We start from the raw sequence: 24550 nt of genomic DNA on the forward strand, positions 1-24550 counted from the left end.
TAGTTTGTTTCAAAATCTATACAAAAAGCTTTGTGTTTTTTAAACAGTGAGAAGCTTTTGCCCAAAACACCAAAGACTGAATATCTAGACACACCCAAAGAGAAAACAGACATCTACAGAACTTAGGGTACTACTGGACAATCACAACTTCTATGACTATATCTGAAAATGTTAATGTTTCTAATTGATTTTGCTTCTCTGAACAATGTTATTCAAAGCTATTACTGTAAAAGTATTATTTTCCTCCCTCTTATTAGCATCTAATAAATATTCCTTCTTGTTCTTGTGAAAAAGGTATCTTCCATGAATGAATCATTAGTGATAAAAAACACACTGGGTGACTGTACTTTAGCGTTTGTGTACAGTGGAGTCTCATTAGTAGTTTGTAAAGAATAACAGTAATTCAATTGTACATTCCTATATACAAAGTTTTATAAAATATTTACAAGCATGTATTTGTGTAGAAATGGTCACAGTCCCACACAAGAGATCTTCTCAAACACAAAACAAGAGTCTCTTCTTCCCCTGCCTCCTCCATATTTCACAGCCTGCTAACTGCTGTTCCCCTCTGACAACTTATTACACCAGAGGACGTGAACAGAGGAGTAATACTGTGGAATGAAATTCCCCTTACACGAGTTCCAAGTATTTCTTTTGTGTTTTCATCCTCCATATTGTACTTTGGAGAAGCAAGAAAAGAACCAGGATGACAAAACTGCCTACGTGAGGTTGGTTTTATTTATGTACTTCCATGGTGAACTACAGAAGAAACGAATATTATTGCTTTTTGGCGTTATTCTGCAATGCCAGTTAGCATAACCTTTATATGCAGCTTTTAAGATTAGAAAAGATTCTGAAAATTCAATGCAAGTTATAAAAGCTATAGCTATGTTTTCCCTACCATGCATTTATTTTGCATGTGGACTGCACCTTGGTGGCAGATGTCATTGCGAGGTCACTCTTGGCAATCTTTGATCGATCACAGCAATTGAGAGACGTGCCCAAAGACTGAAGAAAGTCAAATGTCACTCCTATCTTCAAGAAGGGCAAGAAGGAGGACACAGGGAACTACAGGCCAGTCAGCCTCACCTTGATCCTTGGGAAGGTGATGGAGCAGCTAATCCTGGAAACCGTTTCCAGGCACATGAATGAAAAGAAAATCATCGGAAGTAGTCAGCATGAATTCACTAGAAGTCATGCTTGACCAACCTGATAAACTGCTATGATGAAATGACTGGCCTGGTGGATGAGGAGAGAGCAGTGGACATTGCCTACCTGGACTTCACTAAGGCCTTTGACGCTGTCTCCCGTAAGATCCTCCTAGACAAGCGGTTCATGTAAGAACTGGATGAGCAGACAGTGAGGTGGACTGAAAACTGGCTCAACATCTAGGCCCAGAGGGTGGTGATCAGTGGAACAAAGTCTAGCTGGAGGCCAGTAACTAGCAGTGTACCCCTGGGGTCAATATTGGGTCCAATCCCATTTAACATCTTTGTTAATGATCTGGCTGATGGGGCAGAGTATATCCTCAGCAAGGCTGCAGATGACACAAAATTGAGAGGAGTGGCTGATACATCTGAGGGTCATGCTGTCATCCAGAGGGACCACAACAGGCTGGAGAAATGACCTGACAGAAACCTCATCAAGTTCAACAAGCAGAAGTGCAAAGTCCTGCACCTGGGGAGGAACAACCCCATGCACCAATATATGCTGGGAGTCACTCAGCTGAAAAGCAGCTTGGCAGAAAAGGACCTGGGGGGCCTGGTGGACACCAAGTTGAACAGCAGCCAGCAACATGCCCTTGCAGCAAAGAAGGGCTAACGGTATCTTGGGCTGCATTAGGCAAAGCATTGCCAGAAGGTCCAGGGAGGTGATACTTCCCCTCTACTCAGCACTGGTGAGGCCACACCTGGCATCCCGTGCCCAGTTGTTGGCTTCTCAGTAAAAGACAGACATGCACATACTGAAGAGAGTCCAATGAAGGGCCACTAAGATGGCTAAGGGACTAGGGCATCTCTCCTATAAGGAGAGGCTGGGGGGGGGGGGGGGGGGGGGGACTGTTTAGCCTAGAGAAGAGAAGGCTCAGGGGGGGCTCTTATCAATGTATACAAATACTGGAAGCGAGGACGTAAAGAAGAGGGAGCCAGGCTCTACTCAATGGTGCCCAGTGACAGGACCAGAGGCAATGGACACAAACTGAAACACAGGAGGCTCTGTCTGAACATCAGGAACATTTTTTTACTGTGAGGGTTACTGAGCACTAGCACGGGTTGCCCAGAGAGTTATGGAGTCTCCATCCTTGGAGATATTCAAAAGCTATCTAGACTTTGTCATGGACAACTGGCTCTAGGTGGCCCTGCTTAAACAGTAGAGTTGGACAAGATGATCTCCAGAGGTCCCTTCCAACCTCAACCATTCTGTGATTCTGTGAAGTTACACAAAATCAGGGTCTAGATTTGACTGAAATATCAAAGTCCTTATAATTTCCTTACAGAACCCTAAAGTAGGTCTAAAACATAAATACAAGTCATCTTTGCTGATTTTACTTACATAAAAATAATAAAATCCTAAGTCCCTACAATTTGCTTCCTCTTTTCTTAAATTTTGCTCCCCTATCCACTTACCTTTATATTGTGAGTAAGACTGGGTGGAATCCATCTATTGACATCTTATGACATATTTTTTATCTATGTAAGATGGCAGCCAGAATAACTTGCCTGCATCTGTATTAACACTACACTGTCAGAAGCTATTACTCCTTCTAATCCATATGAATTACATTTTCCTTAATATTCCCAGCAATAAGGAGCATTACAATTCAAATATATCACCTTGCAAATCATAGAGGTATGGCAGCATTTAGTATTCCTTTTTTTTATACGGTATTGTAGCGGTGTTCATGAGAAATTCCAAATATGGTAAAACAAAACAAAATAAAACTGATACTACTCTTCTTACCAGAAAGTTCAAATACATTCTCCACAGCAGTGGACAATGGGTACCATTTTCACTCTGAACTGCGTGCTCAAATAGAGCTACAATCCGATTTGTTAACCCAGTTTCAGGAATAGTAGAATGTATTTCACCAACATCTGCCCTGAAACACAGAGGAAAAAAGAAACCTTAAACCCAAGCTAAAGGACCACATCCAGGTAAGAGAGGGTAAAGATCAATGTACTGTCTCTGTTCACATAGCACTGTATATAGCCAGGTTTTTGCATTTCATGCTACAAACTCTGAATGTTATAAACCAGATTTTTAGCACTTGCTAATCTAATCAACACATTTCTAAATAGGAAAATCAGTTAAAAAAAGATGAATGAGGTATTTTTGTGAAAATTCTTTTAGCATGTTGAAAAATTAACCCTGTCCAACTGGAGGAGATAATTTCTCTTTGAGTACAATATTCCACTATCATATGATCTTAAAACACTTAATTTAGTCTTCATTCAAAATCGTTTATCATTCCAAGCTTGGCATAGCAGCTCAAATCAAATTCAAGTCTCAGTCAGCGAGCCTTCTTCTGGTGCTCAGGTGTCCTGGTTTCAGCTGGGACAGAGTTAACTCTCTTCTTAGTAGCTGGTACTATGTTTTGGATTTAGTGTGAGAATAATGTAGATAACACCCTGATGTTTTAGTTGTTGCTAAGTATCGCTTATCTTAAGCCAAGGACTCTTCAGTTTCCCATGCTCTGCCAGCAAGCAGGTGTGCAAGAAGCTGGGAGGGAGCATAGCCGGGGCAGCTGACCCGAACTAGCCAAAGGGGTATTCCATACCATGGAACTTCATGCCCAGTATATAGACAGGGGTGAGTTGGCCAGGAGGCGCGGATCGTGGCTCTGGCATCGGTCAGCGGGTGGTGAGCAATTGCATTGTGCATCACTGTTTTTTTTTCCTTCCCCCTCCCCTCCTTTTTTTTTGTTATATTCCTTTTCATTACTATTATTATTATTATTATTTCATTATTGTTAGTATTATATTTTACTCTAGTTATTAAACTGTTCTTATCTCAACCCACGAGTTCTGCCTTCTTTCCTGATTCTCCTCCCCATCCCACCGGGAGCAGGGGGGGGACACGGGGAGTGAGGGAGCAGCTGTGTGGTGCTTGGCTGCTGACTGGGGTTAAACCATGACACCGGGCAAGCCTGTTCAAATTTACCCGTTACCTTTGTAAGACCATACATTGGTCTTGGATCAACGCCTAGATTACAGCTCTGGATCTCAACCGTGCTTACAATAATAATTTTCTTTTTCACCCAGAGATTCAAATCCCCTAAGTTCCAGGCATAACACAAAAGCAGGTACGTATTTTTCATGGAAGCATTGATTTCTATCTACAGCTGATACGGACTGGCTGATTTTTGATGCTTGAGCTTGAAGAAACAGCCTAGAGCACTCATGGCAACATCACTTCAGTCTGCGTGCACTCTCTCAGCCTGCCAGCTTGCTCCACTCACCCTGAACACTGGCTCCTAACTTGCCTCTTTCTTCAAGGGTCTTTGAGGTCAAGTTTCCTCTCATCTTAACCTTTGCTGTGAGGGAAAACGATGTAATCTACTTTGCATGGAACCAGACATTTGAAGCATTGTACCTCACACTGACTTACATACGCTACTGTTTTACCCTTCATGTTCATTTCTTTAAATGAATTCCATGCACTTAAACAAGCAGAAATACAAAACAGAATAGGAAATAGTCACACATAGTACAGACATTTTCTTAGTTTGTCACAACATCATAAAACATTAGTTTTATGCACAACTGTCAGGCCATTTATCTCTCTGTTGCAGTAGTTCAGCTCTGCTCTTGCAACATCCAACTTGTCCCTATACAAATATAACCTATAGGAAAGGCTATGCTAGCAGAGAACAATCTGGAAAGGAACTAAATGCCACAGAGAAAATCATCATTCTGGAATTTTAACATCACTTTCCAGTAACAATAATTAAAACCTATCATAGTGTCAGTCTGTAATTAACAGTAAATCAAATTACAATCCTCCTTTACATTTGGTGGCTGTAGAATTCTTATTACAATTTAGGATGACATACACTGACAACTCAGGAGTGTCGCTATCATGTCTGCACGCCTGTTGCCATACTGTAGCAATCAAAACAGTGGGCGCACCATCATTTTAAAGCATATTGATAATTCTGTAATTTCATCAAGTGTGAATATTGTAAGCTTACAGCTACGTAAAGCTTCCAGATAACATTTTCCTAGAAATCTCTGTTGCTATGTGCAGACACAAAGAACCAAGCTGCCAATGTTATTAGAGATACATAGGTAGCAGTGGATAGGTAGCTCCAAGCAACGGGTAGACAACAGTTAGAGACTAAGCTTTAAGAATGAACACATACCTCTGTTCCCCTCATCTCCTACCCTTTCCTCCTTTCCCAGGAGCAAAAAACCTGAGCCCAGACCACACTGCAAATTCAGGAAATTTCCAGCCTCTTCTACCTAGCAACAGCCCCATATGAAAACTAAACTCTCAAGTACTCACTATGGAAACAGATCTGCCACAACTGTATTCTGTGATCCAGGAGTAAAGTAGGGCAGTGAGCTCAGTCAGAATCTGCAGCATAGCTCTCTGTATTATGCTCCTTATTGCTGTAGTATTAAAATGCAGCAGTTTCTAAACTCACAGTGTCTACCTTGGCCATCTAAGCAGGCTCTTATTTATTTAAAAATTATTTAAAGAAATGCATACCATCTTGATGTCAGTAGCAAGCAATCAAACACAAAGCAATACACAATGTGATCCAGTAGAAAGGACGTGAGACTATCACCTAGGTCTTTAATTCTATTCAGGATTCTGCCACTGACTCCCTGTTCAGTCTTGAACAAATAACCTTCCTTAGCTACAGCTGCTTCTTCATCTGCAAAATGAGAACTATGATAGCATTTTCTCTCCTCCGTTAAGTGATTAGACAGATCAAAGAAAGCATAATCATAAGGAGCTGCAAGATATTACCTCTGGACATTCTCAGTGAGTTTTTTTCTCATCTGCTCTGCTTGGATTGCAAACAGCCATGGCTCTAAACAGTTAGCAGACCTTGTGACACCATCAAAAAATCTTCGTGCTTTGCTAGCACTGTGAGACTTCCTTTGGATATGGATATATGACCTCCAAAGAGACTGGTTGCTAGGATACCGTTTCAGAGCCTCCGTTAGTGCCTCTCGCAGGGGATTCAAAGGATAAACACTAATTTTCATGTGGAATCTGAGTAAATTTGTATGCAGCAGTGTGATAGCTTCAAGAGCAGTTGGAAAATTTTGAATGCCAAAATTCTCTCCAGTATTTTCACATTTCTGTGGACCAGGAGCTTCGAGTTTTTCCAAAGTTTGTGCATATATTAACACCGCAGCATCAATCCCAACAGTCAAATACTGGAACAGTGCATAACAACCAACCAAGTTAACGAGCTGATTAGCATCACTGACCTGATCCTGATTAGAAACTGGTGTTTTACTTAAATAATCTTGCAGTGCATGCTCATATGTTTTACGAGCTTTCAAGACATTCACAGATAACACTTGTCCACTATAGGGCACATAGGGTCCACTTTCAGCCAATTTGGTCAATATATGAACAGCACGTGACATAACAGCTCCTTCTATACTTTCTAGTAGTTCCACTTCCAGCTGAGCATAAAGCAGACTGAGGCTGCAGAGCTGGGGACTCTTCAATCCTCCTGTCCCTGCCATGCAAAGAGCTGTGTCAAATACCTTCCTGGCATCATCAGTGTTACCAAGCAGCCATTCTAGGTAGGCATACAGTTTCCAGAGAGAAAGGTGGTTTCGGTTGTCAGGTGCTTTAAGGAGATTCTTGGCCAACTTTTTACTCTTCCTCCCTTGTGCTTTCAGCTTCTTCTTGTTTTTTGTTTGGAGACACTGAACTATCTGCAGGGGAGAATAAACAGAACAGATTTTGAGAGGAGTGGGAGAAGAAACTAAAAAAAAAAAACCTCACAGCATTTTTTAATTTCATTACTGTGTTTGTTTTCATATTGTTCCATATTTCACCACCAGCCAGATCTGTTGCTACTGAGTACTGTAAGTTGTCACAACTGCCTGTTGTCAGCAACCTCCAACATAGTCAAATTACACAGGCTTATCATTCTTACTCCTGCCACTGCCATTAAATAATATCAAATTTCACTCTCTTAAAAGGCTAACTGCTCAAACAAAGAGCTGCTAACCTGTAATGATTGAGAAAAGGAAAATAAATGAGCCTGTCTGGCCAGATGCAGCTTATGACTAGCACAATTAAACCTCCAAATAGTTTTTCACAGTGGGGAATGTGCTGACAGACAAATCTGGAGATTGGATAGGAAGATTACAGGATATCTTCTGGTCAGATAGTGTTTGGCTAAGAGACAGGGAACTTCTCCATAAGGAAACACAATACTAAACTTTCTGAAGCGTTAGGAAGACAACCTGGGCTCTCATCCTTCTGTGGGCATCTATTAGAGCAGTTTTACTTAAATAAATCCATATTCAAGTGATAAGGTGTTATTTCCTTCAATAACACTACAAATGTAACTTGTATAGAAGTAGTAAATTTCTTGATAAGGTGCTCTTATCATGGTATGGGGGATTATGCACTTAGTAGAACAGTTCGGTAAAAGTACTTGGCTGACTCACTTTCCCTTGCAAAAAATCACTTGCATCGGTTCCTGTCTAGCATATAATGTATCATATAATAACATTTATCCAAAACTGCAAAGAATATTTTGTTACATTTACGCCACTGTGTAACATGTACTGAAGAAAAGGGTTTGGGGTTTTTTTTACCCCCAATGCAATCTTAACTGGCATTTCCTGATTTGAATACTTAGTCCTACAAGACTTAAATTTTCATCAATAGTTATTTTAATTCAATATAAACACTAATACACAAGAAAGCCACACATCACAAATGCGATTATATGCAGATTCCTCATTACCTTAGATATTTCATACTGTAACCAACAAATTGACAGGTTAGATTTTTCCTTTCCTGAAAATAGCAGGAATAGAACATGAAAAACATTCTGTATGAACTCCTCTCCTTCTTTGTAGTGGCCTATGTGATGTCTCCCTCGTAGCATCGTGTCCATATGACCAATACTGTTGAATCCAGAAAGTGGAAAATCAACAGAAGTCAGTGGCTTTTCATCAGAAAGCACACTGTCAAAGATGTTATTTTCATCCATGGCAATATAGAGGTTGGGAGGAAAGAGTTTACTTGTACATGGAACTCCTAGGAACTGCAAAAATGAGTACAGTAGTTGACGTTGAAGATCTGGATTAGAAAGCTGGATTAAAGATGGTCCAAGATCATCAAATAATACCTAAGAAAATCCAAATTAAAAGAAACTCCGTTAATTTATGCAATGAAATAAAATTAGCAAACCTGTAATTTACATAATTAAAGAACATTTTCAAGTCAATAAAGATTTATAATTATTATTAAATGGTAACAGAGTGTCATTCAAATTAAAAACAGACAAGTTAAGCAATGTGTTCTTCCAGTCAGACTGTAAATTTGCTATCAAGAGATTTTTTTTTTGCCCTTGAATATCAAAGACCTCCACAGAAAACTTACACAATTAAGGTCTGAAAGGTATTATTGCTTAGGTCATTTAACACATTTTTATTTGAAAATCAATGTCTGACTTGACCTATCTCCCAAGAAGGAAAAAAAAAAAAAAAAAAAAGAAAATCCAACTATCTGACTTGAAGGCAACAAACCCTTTGTTTTTTTAATGCGTATATTTTCTTAAACACAGATTTCTGTGACATTTCCACATACAGATGAGAGAAATCACAGAACAGCAAAGACAGACTATTTGCCTACGGCCCTTTCCAAAGTTTACCATGAGCTTCCCATGGATTTCAGAAGTCTCAGCACGAAACCTCAGGTAAATATTGAATTCCAAACAAAGAAAAGAATTTTTTCCAAACAAAGAAAAGGATTACTCCTCTAAAATATCCATTAGCAATGAATTCAAATGAAAGGATAATTGGTCTTATCTCCTCTTGTTTTATTATATCACAGTGACCTGTCTTTCTGGATCTTCGCAATCTTCTTCAGTTTCCTTTTTGGTTTTGTCTGGCCTCCAAGGTAACCAATGCCTTGCTTCACGAGAATATTCAATATCCAACCAAATATGCGACTTGGGGAGAGTTTTATCCTTTATTTCTTGATCCTCATCTATCTCTTCTTCATCATCATCATCATCTAAAACCAAATCCAGACACCCCACCACACACAAAATTATTAAAGAAAAATTAATCCACCAAATCCAAAGGCCAGACTTGACATACAATTTAACTACTTTAAAAATGTAAACAAAATACAGCATTAATAAAACAGACACAAGACAGAGCAAAAAATTTCCACATCACAGTTCTGGGTTTTGACACCAACTCTGTAAGAGTAGGAGGTTTCCAAACTTTTTGAACCAGTGAATCAGCGTCAGCACTCAAACTTTCTCATAGAGGAGAAAACACTGACAGGCTGTGGACCACTTTTGTCAACAGCAATTTGCAAGCAACAGCCAAGAGTCAGTCATCTTTTTGTGCAGCTTAGGTTCTTCACTTCACACCTGGGCATACAATCTCAAATGTGCTCTATGAACACTCATGTGCATAAAACGTTTTGAGAAAACCACTGTAAGTAAAAAGTAGTACTATAGTGTTAAACATTGCAAACCAAGCCTGGCAATGCTGCTTTAAAATACTTGGTATTTTCAACAATTCAATTAACATGCAATTGAAACAACCAATGTAGTTAAACACACATGAAAGGAAGTGCTTAACCACATCCCACTTTTATTATGATCTTTCTGGACTATTAGATACAATTAGTGTATTTTTCCTGTGACAGTAATATATTAAGTCTGTGCTGAAACTGATGAGCACCTGTGAGCTCAGGGAAAGCTTGTAGAGATTTTTCAAATACTTTTTTCTTTTTTGTTGTTGAGGGAAAAAAAGTCCTCAAAATTTATGGTTACCTGCACTATTTTTTTTGGTACAAAAATCAGGCCATTTCTACGCCGCCTCCAAATTCTTGATCCTGACGTTTGCCATTAACTAGGTGAAACACTCCCACTCCCAGTTCTTAAATTTCAGGTAAAACAAACAGGTGGTGGCAAGATTTTTACTCTCTCTATATTTTTTTGTGATCTATAGCCTCTCCTTTAGTCAGCAACTCTACGAAAAATGACAGCATTTCCACGATCTAACCAAAGTTTGAAAAAAATTGACAGTTTTAGAGATGACACTTGATTATAGATTGCACCTGAACTTTTGGGCTTGACACGCATGGGGAAAAGCATTGATATATGCTGGACCTGCTCAAGACTGGCAGTGGTCCTCTTCTCTATACCGAGTCTTCTGAATTTGTGGACAAAAGGTCTATAGCTATCAGCAGTGGAACTGCTGACCTCAGTTAAGGGGCAAGGAAATTCCATCTTAATCCAGGGACAAGGGAAGCGCAGGATCATTTTTCAGTTCCTTTGTTTACTAAAAGCAGAGCCAAACTTGCTTCATTAGAGTTGCTACAGCAGCAGGAGCAGCAAAAGCAGAGACAGCTCGTCTTTGGTCAGACACATTCCAGCTTCCCTTCGGGATGTATCTGTTTGAGAAATAGTCCTTGACATTAAGGGAAGCACTGTAGACCAGAAGACAAGGTGGGACTAAGCAGCAGGGAGGCGTTTTCTGCATCCCTGCTCACCCAGAAGCACTCCAGCCAAGTGAAGATGGAATTCCTTCGTTTTCTGCATCACAAAGAGAAAGGAAAGGTCTTCCTCCTATTTCCACTATATATTTGCTATAAGAAACTGAAATCTGATTCTAGAAATAGAATCATTAAGCTAGGAATCCTTGAGGCAACTATCATCTAATACTATAATCCCACCTGGTCTACCATTATGATGAAAGGGTCTTAAGGGAAGTAACTTCCTTCCACTTTAGATGGGCGTGGGTCTCAACCAAGTACTCACACCTTTAGCCGTTTCAGCACAGAGTAGAGGATATGCCATCCTCTCCCTTAATTCTTATGCCTAGGAAGGACAACAATAGTCCATAAACAATAACGTACATTGAACACTCAACACATGCTTTTCCCTGTGAAGCATGATACACTGTATCTTAACCTTGGTAAATATTTTCTAAAACTTGTATGCAAAAACATAATAAACAGCTTGTATCATTCTAATAAAAATGTTTAGAAGAACACGTGGACATACAACTACACATATTGACACAGGCATACCAGGCTTAAGAGCAATCCAGCCACCCTTTTCTTGTTGGTGCATCCATGCCTTCCAGCCTCTTGCTCCTTTTTCTCCAATTCGTGGTTCTCCGCTATCCCAAAAGGGTTCAAAGAATTCCACCTGTTGTTTTGGGCAGGGGTAACCAAAAGAAACCACATAGAAAAATCATTTTTGCTGTTGTATAGAAACTACCTGCGTCAACTCAGGTTTTCCTGACCCTACAATCACTTATCTGGGTTCAACTTCTGTATCTGAAGACTTTGTTAGATGCTGCTTAAGAATCAGCAGGAACAACTGAGTATTTCAATTATGCCTGTGGCACAGCAGGATGGTCATCAGCTCTTCTCATGAACACAAAGGTTGTTTTTAAAAGGTATGAGGTTTTAAAGAAAGCAAATGACTTTTGTGCCAAATGTCCTATACAGATCTTTCAAGGATAAGGATCCAAAGTCCCCAAGATGTGGCTTTCAGAAACCAAATCTCCCCTCCTCCCTGTCTTCCATGGGACCATGAAGAATCTGGCTAATGGAATGATAATTCAGACAATCATACACCTACAGTCAAATCAAAATGTTACAGTTGGATGTAAATATGACTGGACTGAAGACAAGAGGAAAGTATCAGTAAGGCCTTTCATCTCTCAGGTTTCAGGGTGGTAAATAACTTCAGCGCACCTTCCAGTGAATCAGAAGTGCAGGGTTCTAGTCCCGACTTTGTCACTGCCTGTATGCAATCTGTCATCTTTAGATTCATCAATTCCTCCCCTGCTTTGTGTATACTTAGCTCTAATGACCATCTCTCTCCTATTACATGCTTCTGCTGTGTACCAAACCTTGGCTTGGACATTGAGATGTGACTGTTAACACAAATATTAACAATAAAATTTACTCTAAGAAAAATCAAGCATCAATATATCAGAAAATGCAGGGCTTACAGCAACTGCAAAATCTAACTCTGCTCCTCATGGATTTATTCTCTGCTCCAAGTGAGAAAATGAACTGTGAAAACAGTACGGAAACAAGTAATTCAAGATTGAGTCATAACGCTTCTGTAAGAGGGCAGAATGTGCAATCAGCTGTAAATCTGGCATTTCCCTATTTTCAAGAACTGCACTTTCCAACCTAAACACTGTCCTTTTAAATTGAGGTTCCTTTCCATCCTGCTTTAAGAGTTTTTAAACACTACAGATAATCTTGCAGTTTTTCAAATGATTCGAAGTGTAACTCAAGCTTTATCTGTGTAACTATACCAAATCTCCCATCCTGCGTGATAATTATGAATGAACTCTAAACTTTTGGCTCTTTAAGAGGACACCACTATTATTTAAACTACAAGATTGCTCCATTGGTGGGTAACAGCATTAATCTAGAGAGCAAAAAATGGAGCCTCAGTAGTAGATGCTGAGGAAGAAGGTGAGGCAATAGAAGGAAATTCAATTTCTGTCCTTTACGGTCGCCCGCTGCCTAACTGTTGGCCCTCCCTACCACTCATTAAAAAGGAAGCAGCTCCCGACAATTCAGTGGGATGATGCTACACTGGCAACAGCCCCCTCTAAATATTAACTTACTGATTATTATTGGGGTGCATGCCCAACACTCTCCTGAGCAAAACAAGAGAAAAAGTGATTTAGTACTTTAACAGAATAAGCTGAATGGAATCTCATGGGTCAAATAAAAGATACTTTAAAGCATGAAGGTGTTCCTAATGTAGCCATCAAAAAACTACTGCAAACAACAGATAACGGAGAACCTAAGATGCTTGCAAGAACTGTCTAGAACAGAAAGAGATTATAGGTCCTATCAGCTTTCTCCATCAACAGTAACAAAACAACAGCAGTTTTGGGGAAAGGAAGCAGGGGAAGTGCTAACTAGACACAGACATTGGTCAGCCAGCTCGTTTTTTTTCTATCTTTAATTAGTAAAAAAGATGACATGAAATGACTGGTTATCACACTTCCATTATATACAGTAGAAGCAGCCATTTGGCATGTAGTTCCAGAGGACCCACAAGCATTTTTCCAATGCAAGCATCACCTTGAAGAACTGCAAAGTAAGTTGTGATTCAAAATATGTCCCTATGTCCTTAAAAAATCATCAACATTTTTCTGTTACAGCATTCTCTGTAATGCACAAGGACATACACCCATTTAAATGGAAATTGCTACCTGTCCCCTTGTTGGCAGATCTTTTACACTGTCAGGTTTAAAGAAGGTGAAGTCAATCAGAGCCTGAAACAAAGACACTGCTTTCTCAGAATGGCCAGCCTGTCTCAGAAAGTGGCACTGCTGAATAAATATAGCTGTAAAGTAAAGAAAATAAAATTTTAATATTTCAAATAAATTTTGTTGCAAGTATTTTATTACAGTTCACAAATATACAAAAGACATATATGAAGTGCTGTAGAGCATAATTGTTTTGGAACAGTATCAAAATCCAAAACACAGGGAGTAACTAGCACAAATGCATGTCAAAATTGTTGTAGTTTAATTAACTTTAAGACCTCCCACTTTAAATGCGCCAAAGAGACGACACTTTATTCAAGCCACACATGCACTGTCCTTGTTGATCAATAAAAGTTATACGCAATGGTCCCAACTTCAGTTTATCCAACAGCTGTCAGAGTAGGTCAGAGCCCTCTTTGAAGATGCTGGGCATTATTACAATTCACACAGTAAGCAATTACAACAAAAATCCTTTTTGTCTCAGGTTTGCATGAGATAGTTACATTGGTAATATGTTGGTAATATACCATTTTCATTCCAACTGTCATTCCCATTTTCTTTTCCTTTACATAAGAACTCAGTTAAGAGAAGCCCAGTCTTTTCGTCAAAGTATTACTGCTTGACAGTAGAGTCCTATCCCTTGCTCTTCAACAAATTATTTCTGTAATCACTGCCATATCCCTACTACGCACTGAGCCTCAAGTCTCAGCTTAAAAAGGGAAGGAAAGCCTCAGTTTTTCTATTCATATATTTGCAACGAGAGTCTTAAATAAAAGAGCTGGAGAAATAACAGGTATTATAAACACCTCTATTACTAGGCAGTTCAAGGACATTTCAGAGATATTCCATCACTCCAAATTACAGTCAAATCTTAACAAAACAGTGGCTGTTCAAAACCCAAATTGCTTTAAATCATAATCTTAATTGGCTTGCAAAAAAACCCAAACCCCATAAATCAAGACTTAAATAATTCATTGACAGTTTTGAAAACAGTTCTTCAAAAACTACTGTTTCTTCACTAAATGCATTGGCTTTGGAGGGGTTTAAACAATCAAAATATTTAAGTGTCTAGATACACGCGTGTAACAACACAGGTTAGCATCAATTGCTTCTAACGATCATCTTATTTTTTAATACTAAAAAGCGGCAAATTATTTACTCCTTTTACCTGTATTCAGATTTACATCAGATGTGTGCGCATAAAAATTTGAATTCAGCTAGAATATACAAACTAGGCATTTCATCTGATTTTCCTGAAAAGTCAATGACTGTTTCTGATAACAAAGACTCTGAGATTTCTGAAGATATTTAAACAACAAAAAGTATGTTTAAGTATGTAATAGAATCTTCCAAAGTATTTTAACCAATTTAGGCACTGCATGCAACTGACACTGAAAAAGTTGTCCTAGCATGAATACATACTTAATTCAGTCCATGATGCTAAGACACTTCTGCAGCTGAACTGACCTAGAAGATAAGGATGTTTCTTCCCAACCATTAAGTATAATTTGAAAAATAGGATTCCCTTTCCACAGCAAAATTTAAGAATGCTTACCTTCATCTGCTTTATATTAACAGTTCCTAGTAAACTTAAAATATTACGAATCGTTATCTCAAAATTTAAGTAAAAATTGATCTATAATTTTAAATTAATTTTTACCTGCTTTCTTAAATTTCATTTTTTAAAAAAACACCCACCTATTTCCAAGCAGATAGTACTGCCTACTGAATTGAACACTAGATGGCATAGTCCACCACTATTTAAAATTAGCTCTTACACTTTGTCATTAGCAAACGTCAAAGGTTGAAGATACAAGCCTACCGTACATCTACACTGCTACTCATCTTATAATTAATTTATGAAACTCTTTGTATATTTATCTTAACAAACAATTTGGTAATCTTCCTAATAAGTACATTGACAGTTCAAATTCAGCCCAAGAATTAGATAGTTGATTCACTAAAAAAAAAAAATCTCAGATCAAGAAGTCTCCCCACTGGAAACTTCTCCACTCCCATCATTTGAATTCCAAGGGGGGGGGGGGGGGGACGGACACGACGACACACAACAAACCAAAACCCTCAACAGTGTTCATAAACAAATCACTATAGCCTATTATAATACAGAACAACAAGACATTGAGTGGAACAGAAAACACAAATGAAGCTGAGTTCCTTTTCATTTTAACCTATCTATAGACATTGCCAGCAAACAAGTATTTTGAAAAATGTCAATCAATCTAATATCATTAACTAGTTAAAGGAACTCCATTAAAAAAAAACAAATTTCTTATAGCAGTTCACAAACAGTATTTAATGAGTCAAGTATGTTCTGGGTAGGGAAACAAAATGAAAGAAAAACCTTCCTCTTTGAAAAAAAATAGATGCTGAATAAAACATTTGTCCTGAGAATCATTCATTGTGGTTATTGTACAAAGTGACTGAAGTGTTGGAAATCAGAGACAGTAGAAGCAATTAGAAGCTCTCAGGCAGTACAATATCCACCTGCCAGCACAGGATTTTTCATTTACAGCACTTCTTCCAAGATGAATCGACCGAAGACCATAAGAGATCTGAACACCTGAAACTAATTTGTAACCCAGCATCTCAATCTGTAAGTCCAGACTGGATATTGCATAACAGATAGCATCATTGCTCAAACAGCAGTTACAAGACTTGGATAAAAATAGAGGTTCCTTGGACTATGCCACACATGAAGAAATGTGGACTGCTTCATAATAGTCTCCTCTAGATTTAAAACAAATTTTAAAAGGAAAAAAAAAAACTGAACATATTCATGGTGACACTAGTATTTCCCCCTCCTCAGCGTATTCATAGATTAATAATCACAATGACCCCCCAAGGTAGAGAAGCAAAATTGAAATGGGATAGGCTAAGTCATTTAGCTCCAAACAAATTTAAAGCCCATGCCAGAACTGAGCATGAACTCATTTCTTCCCTGGATCCAGTCCAGCATCCTAACCATCTGACTACTTTTCCTTCCAGGGATAATCATATAATAAATTATAAGTACTAGATATATGCATACAATAAATACAAAAAGCATGATTACACGGTATTACAGTTTAGAATTTTCGATCTATGAACCGGGATGCTCAAGAAGATTTCACATCAGACTTCCCATGTCCCTTCTCTTTTCTGGATTACAGTAATTAACTATAAAACTTTTGAACCAGAGATAATTGTTTCTTTCACAAGCCAACCTTTTTTTTTTAAACAAACATTTTTCAAAGATAAAAGCACACCTCTTGACTGTTGGCTACAATTCTCCAGCCTTTGCATTTATACTGTTAACCGCTCAGCACATTAGACTTTACTGGATGTTATATCAGAAACTCTCCTGGGGAAGAAAAGCATCTGCTATATCCCTGTTTGGTTGGAATATCTGCTTTAATTCTCAGCTAAGAAATCAGGATGCTAGGCCTTTTGAAGAGAATAAAAACTTCCTGTAATACATAGGAAAATCTATTCTTATAGAGAATGTAGTCAACTCCTGTGAAGACCGTTCTGACCATAACATGAAATAGAAAGAACCTTACCTAGCATAGCTTCTTCTGTGCCAGGCAGTAGAGGATGTGATACCATGCTGCCATCCTGTACAGCTGCCAATGTAGTCAAACACTTTCCATAGAGACTATTGATTTTTGAAACAGAAAAGGTAGTGAACTGACTTTGACAGAACAGGAGATATTTCTTCCATAGCTCCGGATTATTGGGATGTAAGAAAATTAGCTTCTGCCATTCTTTGATCAAAGCTGGTGGTTCCCAGAATTCTGTGCAAAGCTTCAGCCTGGCAAGTTTCAGATCAACATTACTTGGATTGCTTTCAATTGCCCTCTCTAAAATAGCCAGTTTCTTTTCTAAGATTAACTTCAGTGATTTTCTTCTTACTTCCTGCTCTCCCTTACTGGCATAAGGGCTAGGTCCTCTCATTAATTCATCCTTAAAACAAAAATAAAAATCATTACAACATTAGGAATAATCATCACTAGAATCACGAGAAGAATGCTGACATTTGTGAAGATGAATTAACAGCTCATTCTTCACCAACAGAAGATATACAGTCCTAAACAAATGAAACTACAATATAATGTTCATGTATTTATTACTTATAATAAGCAACCAGGTCTGTCAGAACACATACCTGAAAAGAAACAAATTCCATCCAAGCATTAATATCTCTTGGGTTTTCTCTGACTTTCTTGTTATGTTCTTCCACTTTTGTCATTAGAATGGAGTTAACATTTATCCCAGGCTCTTGAATTGTTTGCTGCGTATTTACAGGCTCATGGTCTGCACTCTTGCACCCTTTTCCTTGTAGCCACACTGTAGTTGATGGATCATAAATCCCAAGAGGATTTACTTCCGTTGGGTCGGAAGGATTATCAGTTTCCATTTGGAAAACTGGTATAAAAGCAGTTGGGTCAGATGGAGAACTTCTATTGGAAACAGGAATCCCATCTGTGTTCAGCATCTTCACATTGTTCTTTGTGAAATAGCGCTCAGGTCGCCTCTGTAATTGCTTCCTTTTTGATGCAGAACTGTCCCAAGTTATACACTGTTTCTTTGCATCTATGCCAAGACAGGAGTCACCTCTCCTTTTATATCTTAGAAGGAAAAATACAATTAAACATCATCTAAAACACAGGTTAGAAAAAGATACCTCCTTTTTGAAAGAAAGCATGGAAGAAGTACTTTAATTCAAATTGACCTAAATAACGTTTGCATAGACCTTCAAAAGTGTAAGAACTTGGTAACTTTCTCCTTATTTAAGGCTTCCATTTACATATTTTTTCAGTGCCATCACAACTTTTATTATCATACTAAGCTTCCTCTGAGTTCAACAATATCTGTCATACTCAGCAGAAAGAAAATTTTTTTTTGCTCCTATCATTTTAAGCCATGTAGACAAACCTGGAGAAAAAACAACAGACAGCATTATTTGAGGCTATTTAGATTAGACTATTTTAAACAGAAAAATCAGATACCAGTAGTTCAGTCCAGTAATATCTTTCTGTATCTCTAAGCCTCTATCCATTTTATATGCCAAGAAGTGGGCAGGGGAGTGGAGAGGAAAGACAGAACAGGCTCATAAAGGCCACAATAATCCTATAGATTAAGGAAGGAAAATACCATCTTAAAATATTACCAAGAATGTCATTTCAGTGGCAGAAATAGTGACGTGCAATGCTAAAATAACACTTTTCAACTCAATAACACTCAAACAATATCTGACAATCCAAAGGTGGCAGAAAATTGGAATGGATTGTAACCAGGCAATTTTACTGCAAAGGTACATACACTACAAAAATAAAACCCATAAATTCTCCCTCCTCCACAAATAATTACTTTTTATATATAGTAAACAATTTTCCTTGAGAACATCAAGAAGTAAGTGTACGTACATAATGCATGAGCCCAGTGTATGCTCCTTTAGATGGGCTTCTCCATTAATGCAGAGAATTACTGAATATGCAATTTCATCTATACTCATTTGAAATGTAGCAATGCACAAGATAGATACCCTTTGGTACAATGTCTGGGTGATCTAACACAGAATCTGTTTGCTAAGAAAGTACCTGTATGTTTTTTTTGCAAGGATATCAAACTACTCAAGTAAGCAAACCTCTTGACAAATCTAGCATGAAATAATCAGTACCTTCATTTCCCTTTCAGACACAGAAACAGAACAATAGATCAAAAGGGGCACTTGCCTAAAGATGATCTATAACAGAGCCTGGGATTTCTGACCTCAAAATCATGCTTTTGAATCTGCCCCATGCTGCCACATCCAGACAGCAGTTCTACAAGTTCACATGCCTGCAGTCTACTACACATAGAATGTTTTCACAAAAACGAAAATCATGCACTTTATTCCCATTATTTCATGGCATCTTTTGCCTTTTAAGATATTTATGCCCAATGCAGAGTCAAATTTTTAAATAAACTATTCAGTTATTTTATTTTCTCATCTTCTACATAAGATTCATTAACTTGAGCATGGCTGTGAAATTTTTGAGACAGTGACTCTGTGATAGTTTGAATACCAACAGAAACCAACATGTTGTACCTTGCTATGTCCCCTCGATACAGGGATTTGTAGGCCCAGTTTGCAGGGTCTGGTTTCTTGTCTATTCTGAAGGTTTCTTCTGTGAAAGCCTGGATATCATCAAGCCAAACAAAGCGATTGCCGGTAAGGTTTGATGTTTTCTTATCTAGACTGCAGAAAAGGACAAGTATATTCTAAGCATTTGTGCACATATTCAGCATTTAGAAAACCCAGGAAACATTGCGTTTCTGTAGTTCATAATAATTTAATTTACTCAAAGTCATGGTATGTGATCCATTATTGCAGTCAGTCACACATACGGAAAAAACTAACTAGAAATACACTAATAGGACCATCAAAACAAAACACGAACACTCCTTGCACTTCCAAAAATTGGATTTACGATTATGAAAGGTAATAACCAGATTTAACCAATCAATTGCTTGGCAAACTATAATCTAAAAGCCATATATTACTACTTCTAAAATTTACTTTTGTCTTATTAAGATGCTACAATTAAGAAAAAGAGGATAATCTGTGAGAGGATTATGTTGATTAGCTGTAATTACACCCATGCATTTGATAAAACAGTGTGCAAAGTGGTTTATGGATTACAGTTATACAAATGAACTTAAGTGGAACTTGCCACCTGTCTCCGAACCATAGACAACTACGAACTTCCAATCCAAATTCATGTTACAAATACATAACTTAGTAAATGAGTTTTATAGTCTTGAGAAGCTTTCTAAAATTTCACAAGACCTATTGCATTTAGAGCAATTTTGTGGTTCAGGTTTCAAAAACAGTCTCCTGAAAACTCAGTATTCTCTCAGTACCATCAATTTACAGAAAGAAGTAAAAATGAACACCCTGAAAGAACTTCAACCCTTTCATTTGGGCAAAGCACTGGCTGGTTGGCCCAGTCTAGCAAACAGCTGATGAACCAGGTTCAACACGTAAGTCCCTTCCATCCAGCCCAGACACCCTTCCAGCAAAGACAAGAGTGACTGAGCATAGCAGAATGGTCTTAGCATCCCAATGATTTTTACTGTGCTTCCTCACGGCCAAGTAAGCCTTAGCCACAACAAGCCAAAAACAGAGTCTTCAGAAGGGAGGAGGTGAGTGTGGCTAGAGGTATCAGACAATACCTCCAGCTCCACTGCCGTTCTTCCACAGGGAAACAATGTTAAGATCCCTTGGCATACACACATGCCTACAAGCCTGTGCTCTCAGCTCCTGGTTAATCTGCCTTGGGAAAAGTAGTAAATTGGGGGAAAGTCAAGGAATGCCTGGACTACACCCAGCTGTAACAACAATCCCTCAATGTCACCAAATCCTCACTCTGTCCCCAGCAGCAGCTACAATGCTGTGAATGAGAGCCAGAGCTGCTGGTGCTAAAGAAAAAACAGGAACTAGGCAATCAGAGAGAGGCAAAATGGCTGCTCAAACTAGCAAACATGATGAGAACCAGGGAAAGTTGCCTTACACAGCCAGTTAGATCAGGCCACTTTGAATGAAATGATCAAAACCTAACAGACTGAGAAAAGTACAGCTAGGTACACCACACTTGAATACTCAGTGCGTTCACAGAACCTCTTTTACTGCTCAAAGATCATGCTAGTCACTACATACCTATTTTCTTGTTCCATAAAAAAATGACACCTCCACTAATTACACGGTACTTTAGAGAGCTCCTGGAATTAACAAAAAAGATCTAGCAAAACAATTCCAACTGTTCAAATACCCATCTAGATGTACTATGAGCAAGAAGTATGAAGCACACAGCATAGAGTAATAAATGGCTGGACATAAAAGAAGTGTTGAATAGTACAACAAACTTTGTCTTAATATGAAAAAAAGGAAATGTTAACTGTGTGAGGAGGAAGTTATATTACAAGGCAAACACAGCCGTATATTAAGACTTCTGCACTAATTAAGAATAATGTTTAATGCAATCTCTCTTCAAACTCTCCCCAAGGAAGATCCCTGAAAGAAAACAAGATGATTACAAAAACTCAACATAAGCCTCCACATGTCTTTAAAAATATACTTTATTACCACCATACCGTGCTTTGTTCTGTAGAACAGTACTTCACAGAACATTTTAGTCATAATTTTTCAGATATGATTAAACAAGTGGTTCTAATTCTATTTTCATTGCTTTGAATGCAGGTTTAGTCATACATAGCTTAGAAAAAAATGACCCACCAGTGGTAAGAATTTCATTCATAAAGTTGAGGAGACAAGTAAAAGAACACAATGAACTTACATCTTGCACAGCATTAATGAATACGTACTTTGCTGCTGCTTCCTTTTCGTGATTTCTGCCACTTCCTTCGGCTTTGTCCTTGATGTGCTTAGTGTCCAGGTCTGACTCGCTGCTACTGGAGTCCCCTTTGGTTTTCTTTTTTGTCTTCTTATAGTGGTGATGCTTTTTCTTTTTCTTTCTCCTTTTCTTACCTGACTGTTTCAGACTCTCATCTGTATCACTTTCCCCTGACAACTCTGATCTTGAAGTAGTCCTGCTTGGAAACAAGTACATGTATCTATATATACCTAGATATCTAAGTAGTAAAACTGTAAAGAAATACCACCATAAGAAAGTTCAGAATCATTTTACCCTTTACCTTTATTCTCCCTGTATTTTTGGAGTAGAGAGTTAGCAGCAAGACATAGAATGAAAGTGATATAAATCTGCATTAAATAACAACTATCTTTACTTTTTCAGCTGCTGGAATTACTGACAACCAGTCTTAAAAGTTTTAATTGTCAAAGGCATTTTGATGTGTGATCTGTATAAATATCCATCTGTTATCATCGCCACGTTAAAGAAGATGACTGAGCTGATAAAATTTCCTAACTTTGCTAACACAACTCAGGTCAAGCTAAAAGGATGAGAAATCTTTCAGGGTGACCTGCACAAGAAAAAAGTCTGCACTTTTTTTCCTTATTTCTTTATGATTTACATAAGAAATATCAAAAACATACTTTGAAAATCACTTCCAGATTAGAAATTCAAATCTCACCAATCAAGGAACAGTGTTTTATGACCACTGAATTAATGTTATAATGTAATAGAATGTAGTAACAAACACTACATGCAATAGACAACTGACTTACTGAGAGATCACACAAAGGACAGATAGTTTTGGCAAAACACATGTATATCATTGTACATACTACATACACTCCCATACTTAATAATCAACTGAAATAATGGAGGTCTTCTCTAACCCTTAGTTAAAGCACAAGCTCTTTTCACACAGGTTTTCTGGAATCTTTCAATAAAAGAAAGGAGCAACAAGTCTCAGTGTTCCTAACATGTCAATAAAAGAAAATGCAGCATTTCAGAAGCAAGGCACCTCAAAACCTTACACAATTTATTTAAGGGCACTAAGAAAAAAGAAGCCATGGGAGAACCACCAGCAGGCCTTTAAAACACACACACACACACTCCCCCAAACAAAAAAAAACCAAACCAAAACCCCCAAAACCCACCAACTAGGTTGGAGTAATTAGTTTTTATTGAATTGAGAATGTACCCTAGTAACAAAGAGATCAAACACTTCTCTGTATACTATTTTTTTGACAAATTCTTTTTCAAAGAGTAATTAAATATGGTGGGTTTACTATGTCATTCTATCTGAATGGTAATTTGTGAATTCCTTAGCTTTATGACATTAAAGTCCTGAAAAGATTTGAAGAAACATAAGCAGAATATGTGACTGATAAACAGAACAGTGATTGCATTTCAATCACACAATACATGTAAACGTAAGAATACATATACAAAAAGATGTATTCAGCTGTGATTGTTATTATAAAGACGTTCTCTATCATGACCACCAACAGTCATTGTAAACAGAGGAGCTTGTATCAAATTAAGGGTGACTAAGTTTTTGAACTTGGCAACTGTAACTTGATTCCATTAATTATTAAGTGCTAGTTATAGTGTAGATATGACAAATATAGCAACTATTCTAGTGAAGGTGTTAAAACTAGTTCTTCAGCAAACATGGCTGCTTAAAGCTCATTTTTGTAAAAGAATATAATCACCCACTTCAGTGATCAGCATGTTCTACACAGCTGCACAACTTGATACATGTAATATTTCATTAATTCACATCTTCAACTAGTTTTTAAAAAGTAAAAAACTCGACTGTGAAATGGCTGATTGAACTGGTTTTCACAGAGAAATCACAAAGATGATGCTTAATCTTTACATTATTTCAAGGGTCACTTAGGACATCCAAAAGCTAATGAAGAATCATGATCATTCAGTTCCCTTTCCATTCCAAAATAATAATGATTTAAATGCAGCTGTGAGAAAAAGAAAATGGGAATGTAATTGCATAAGTATAATTTCTCACTATTTTAAGGTAAAGGACATGGAAGCATTATTCATACTTTTATATATGACTCAGTTCAGGCCTTTTTAAATACTGAACAGTGGAATGAAAAGCAGCCCTAAAAGCTCCTGATTTTGGTCTCACATAACAAAAGATAAGCAGGACAAAAGAAAGATGCTATTTTAAAAGATACTGAAGTATATTCTACCTTGTTAGTGGTGATTTTTCAGGGATGACACTTGCAACTTCTGTAGTGCGCTGATGCAGTAATAGTGCGTCTTCCGTAGAGAAGCTTGGGTTACTAAGCCAGTCCAATTCTGCAGGTAAAGAAAAGTGTGAGATCAATACAAATTAGCTTGCTGTGCTTTTTAAAGTTGGGGGTTAATCTAGTCAGCAGGCAGCTAAATTCACAGCAAATGTCACTAAGTCGTGTAATAATTGAGCATATCTGAAAGCAGTCCATGAAATTTCCATTTAGCAGAACATTAGGTTGTAATGAGGTAAAATATTTAGGAGCTGGAATCTTCCCCTGGCATCAATCTAAGCTTTAAAAAACCCACTATATAATACTACTTAAAAGTTCATACTGAAAGCAGATAATACATTTCATACACTGCTATATAATTTATCAAAACAAATCTGTCCAT

The 24550-nt window shown here is 37.8% G+C and overlaps 1 protein-coding gene across 3 annotated transcripts in view; it reads right to left on the bottom strand.

Moving 5' to 3' along the window:
* The window catches only part of NRDE2 (NRDE-2, necessary for RNA interference, domain containing), a 35715-nt gene that overhangs the window by 3852 nt on the left and 7313 nt on the right, over positions 1 to 24550 (bottom strand). For 2 of the 3 annotated variants that reach the window (XM_050897972.1, XM_050897974.1), the window contains exons 2-12: positions 24112 to 24220; positions 21852 to 22076; positions 19576 to 19725; positions 17650 to 18112; positions 17045 to 17447; positions 13428 to 13561; positions 11263 to 11383; positions 9047 to 9225; positions 7949 to 8335; positions 5974 to 6902; positions 2959 to 3097 (exon numbers count right to left, since the gene is read on the bottom strand). In XM_050897972.1, coding sequence (XP_050753929.1) covers positions 2959 to 3097; positions 5974 to 6902; positions 7949 to 8335; positions 9047 to 9225; positions 11263 to 11383; positions 13428 to 13561; positions 17045 to 17447; positions 17650 to 18112; positions 19576 to 19725; positions 21852 to 22076; positions 24112 to 24220 — 3239 coding nt within the window. Of the gene's footprint in view, positions 1 to 2958; positions 3098 to 5973; positions 6903 to 7948; positions 8336 to 9046; positions 9226 to 11262; positions 11384 to 13427; positions 13562 to 17044; positions 17448 to 17649; positions 18113 to 19575; positions 19726 to 21851; positions 22080 to 24111; positions 24221 to 24550 lie in introns of all 3 variants that reach the window. The other variant, XM_050897973.1, reaches the window with a different exon arrangement.

The sequence above is a fragment of the Gymnogyps californianus genome, chromosome 5, assembly GCF_018139145.2.
Source record: "Gymnogyps californianus isolate 813 chromosome 5, ASM1813914v2, whole genome shotgun sequence".
In the NCBI taxonomy this organism is placed as follows: domain Eukaryota; kingdom Metazoa; phylum Chordata; class Aves; order Accipitriformes; family Cathartidae; genus Gymnogyps; species Gymnogyps californianus.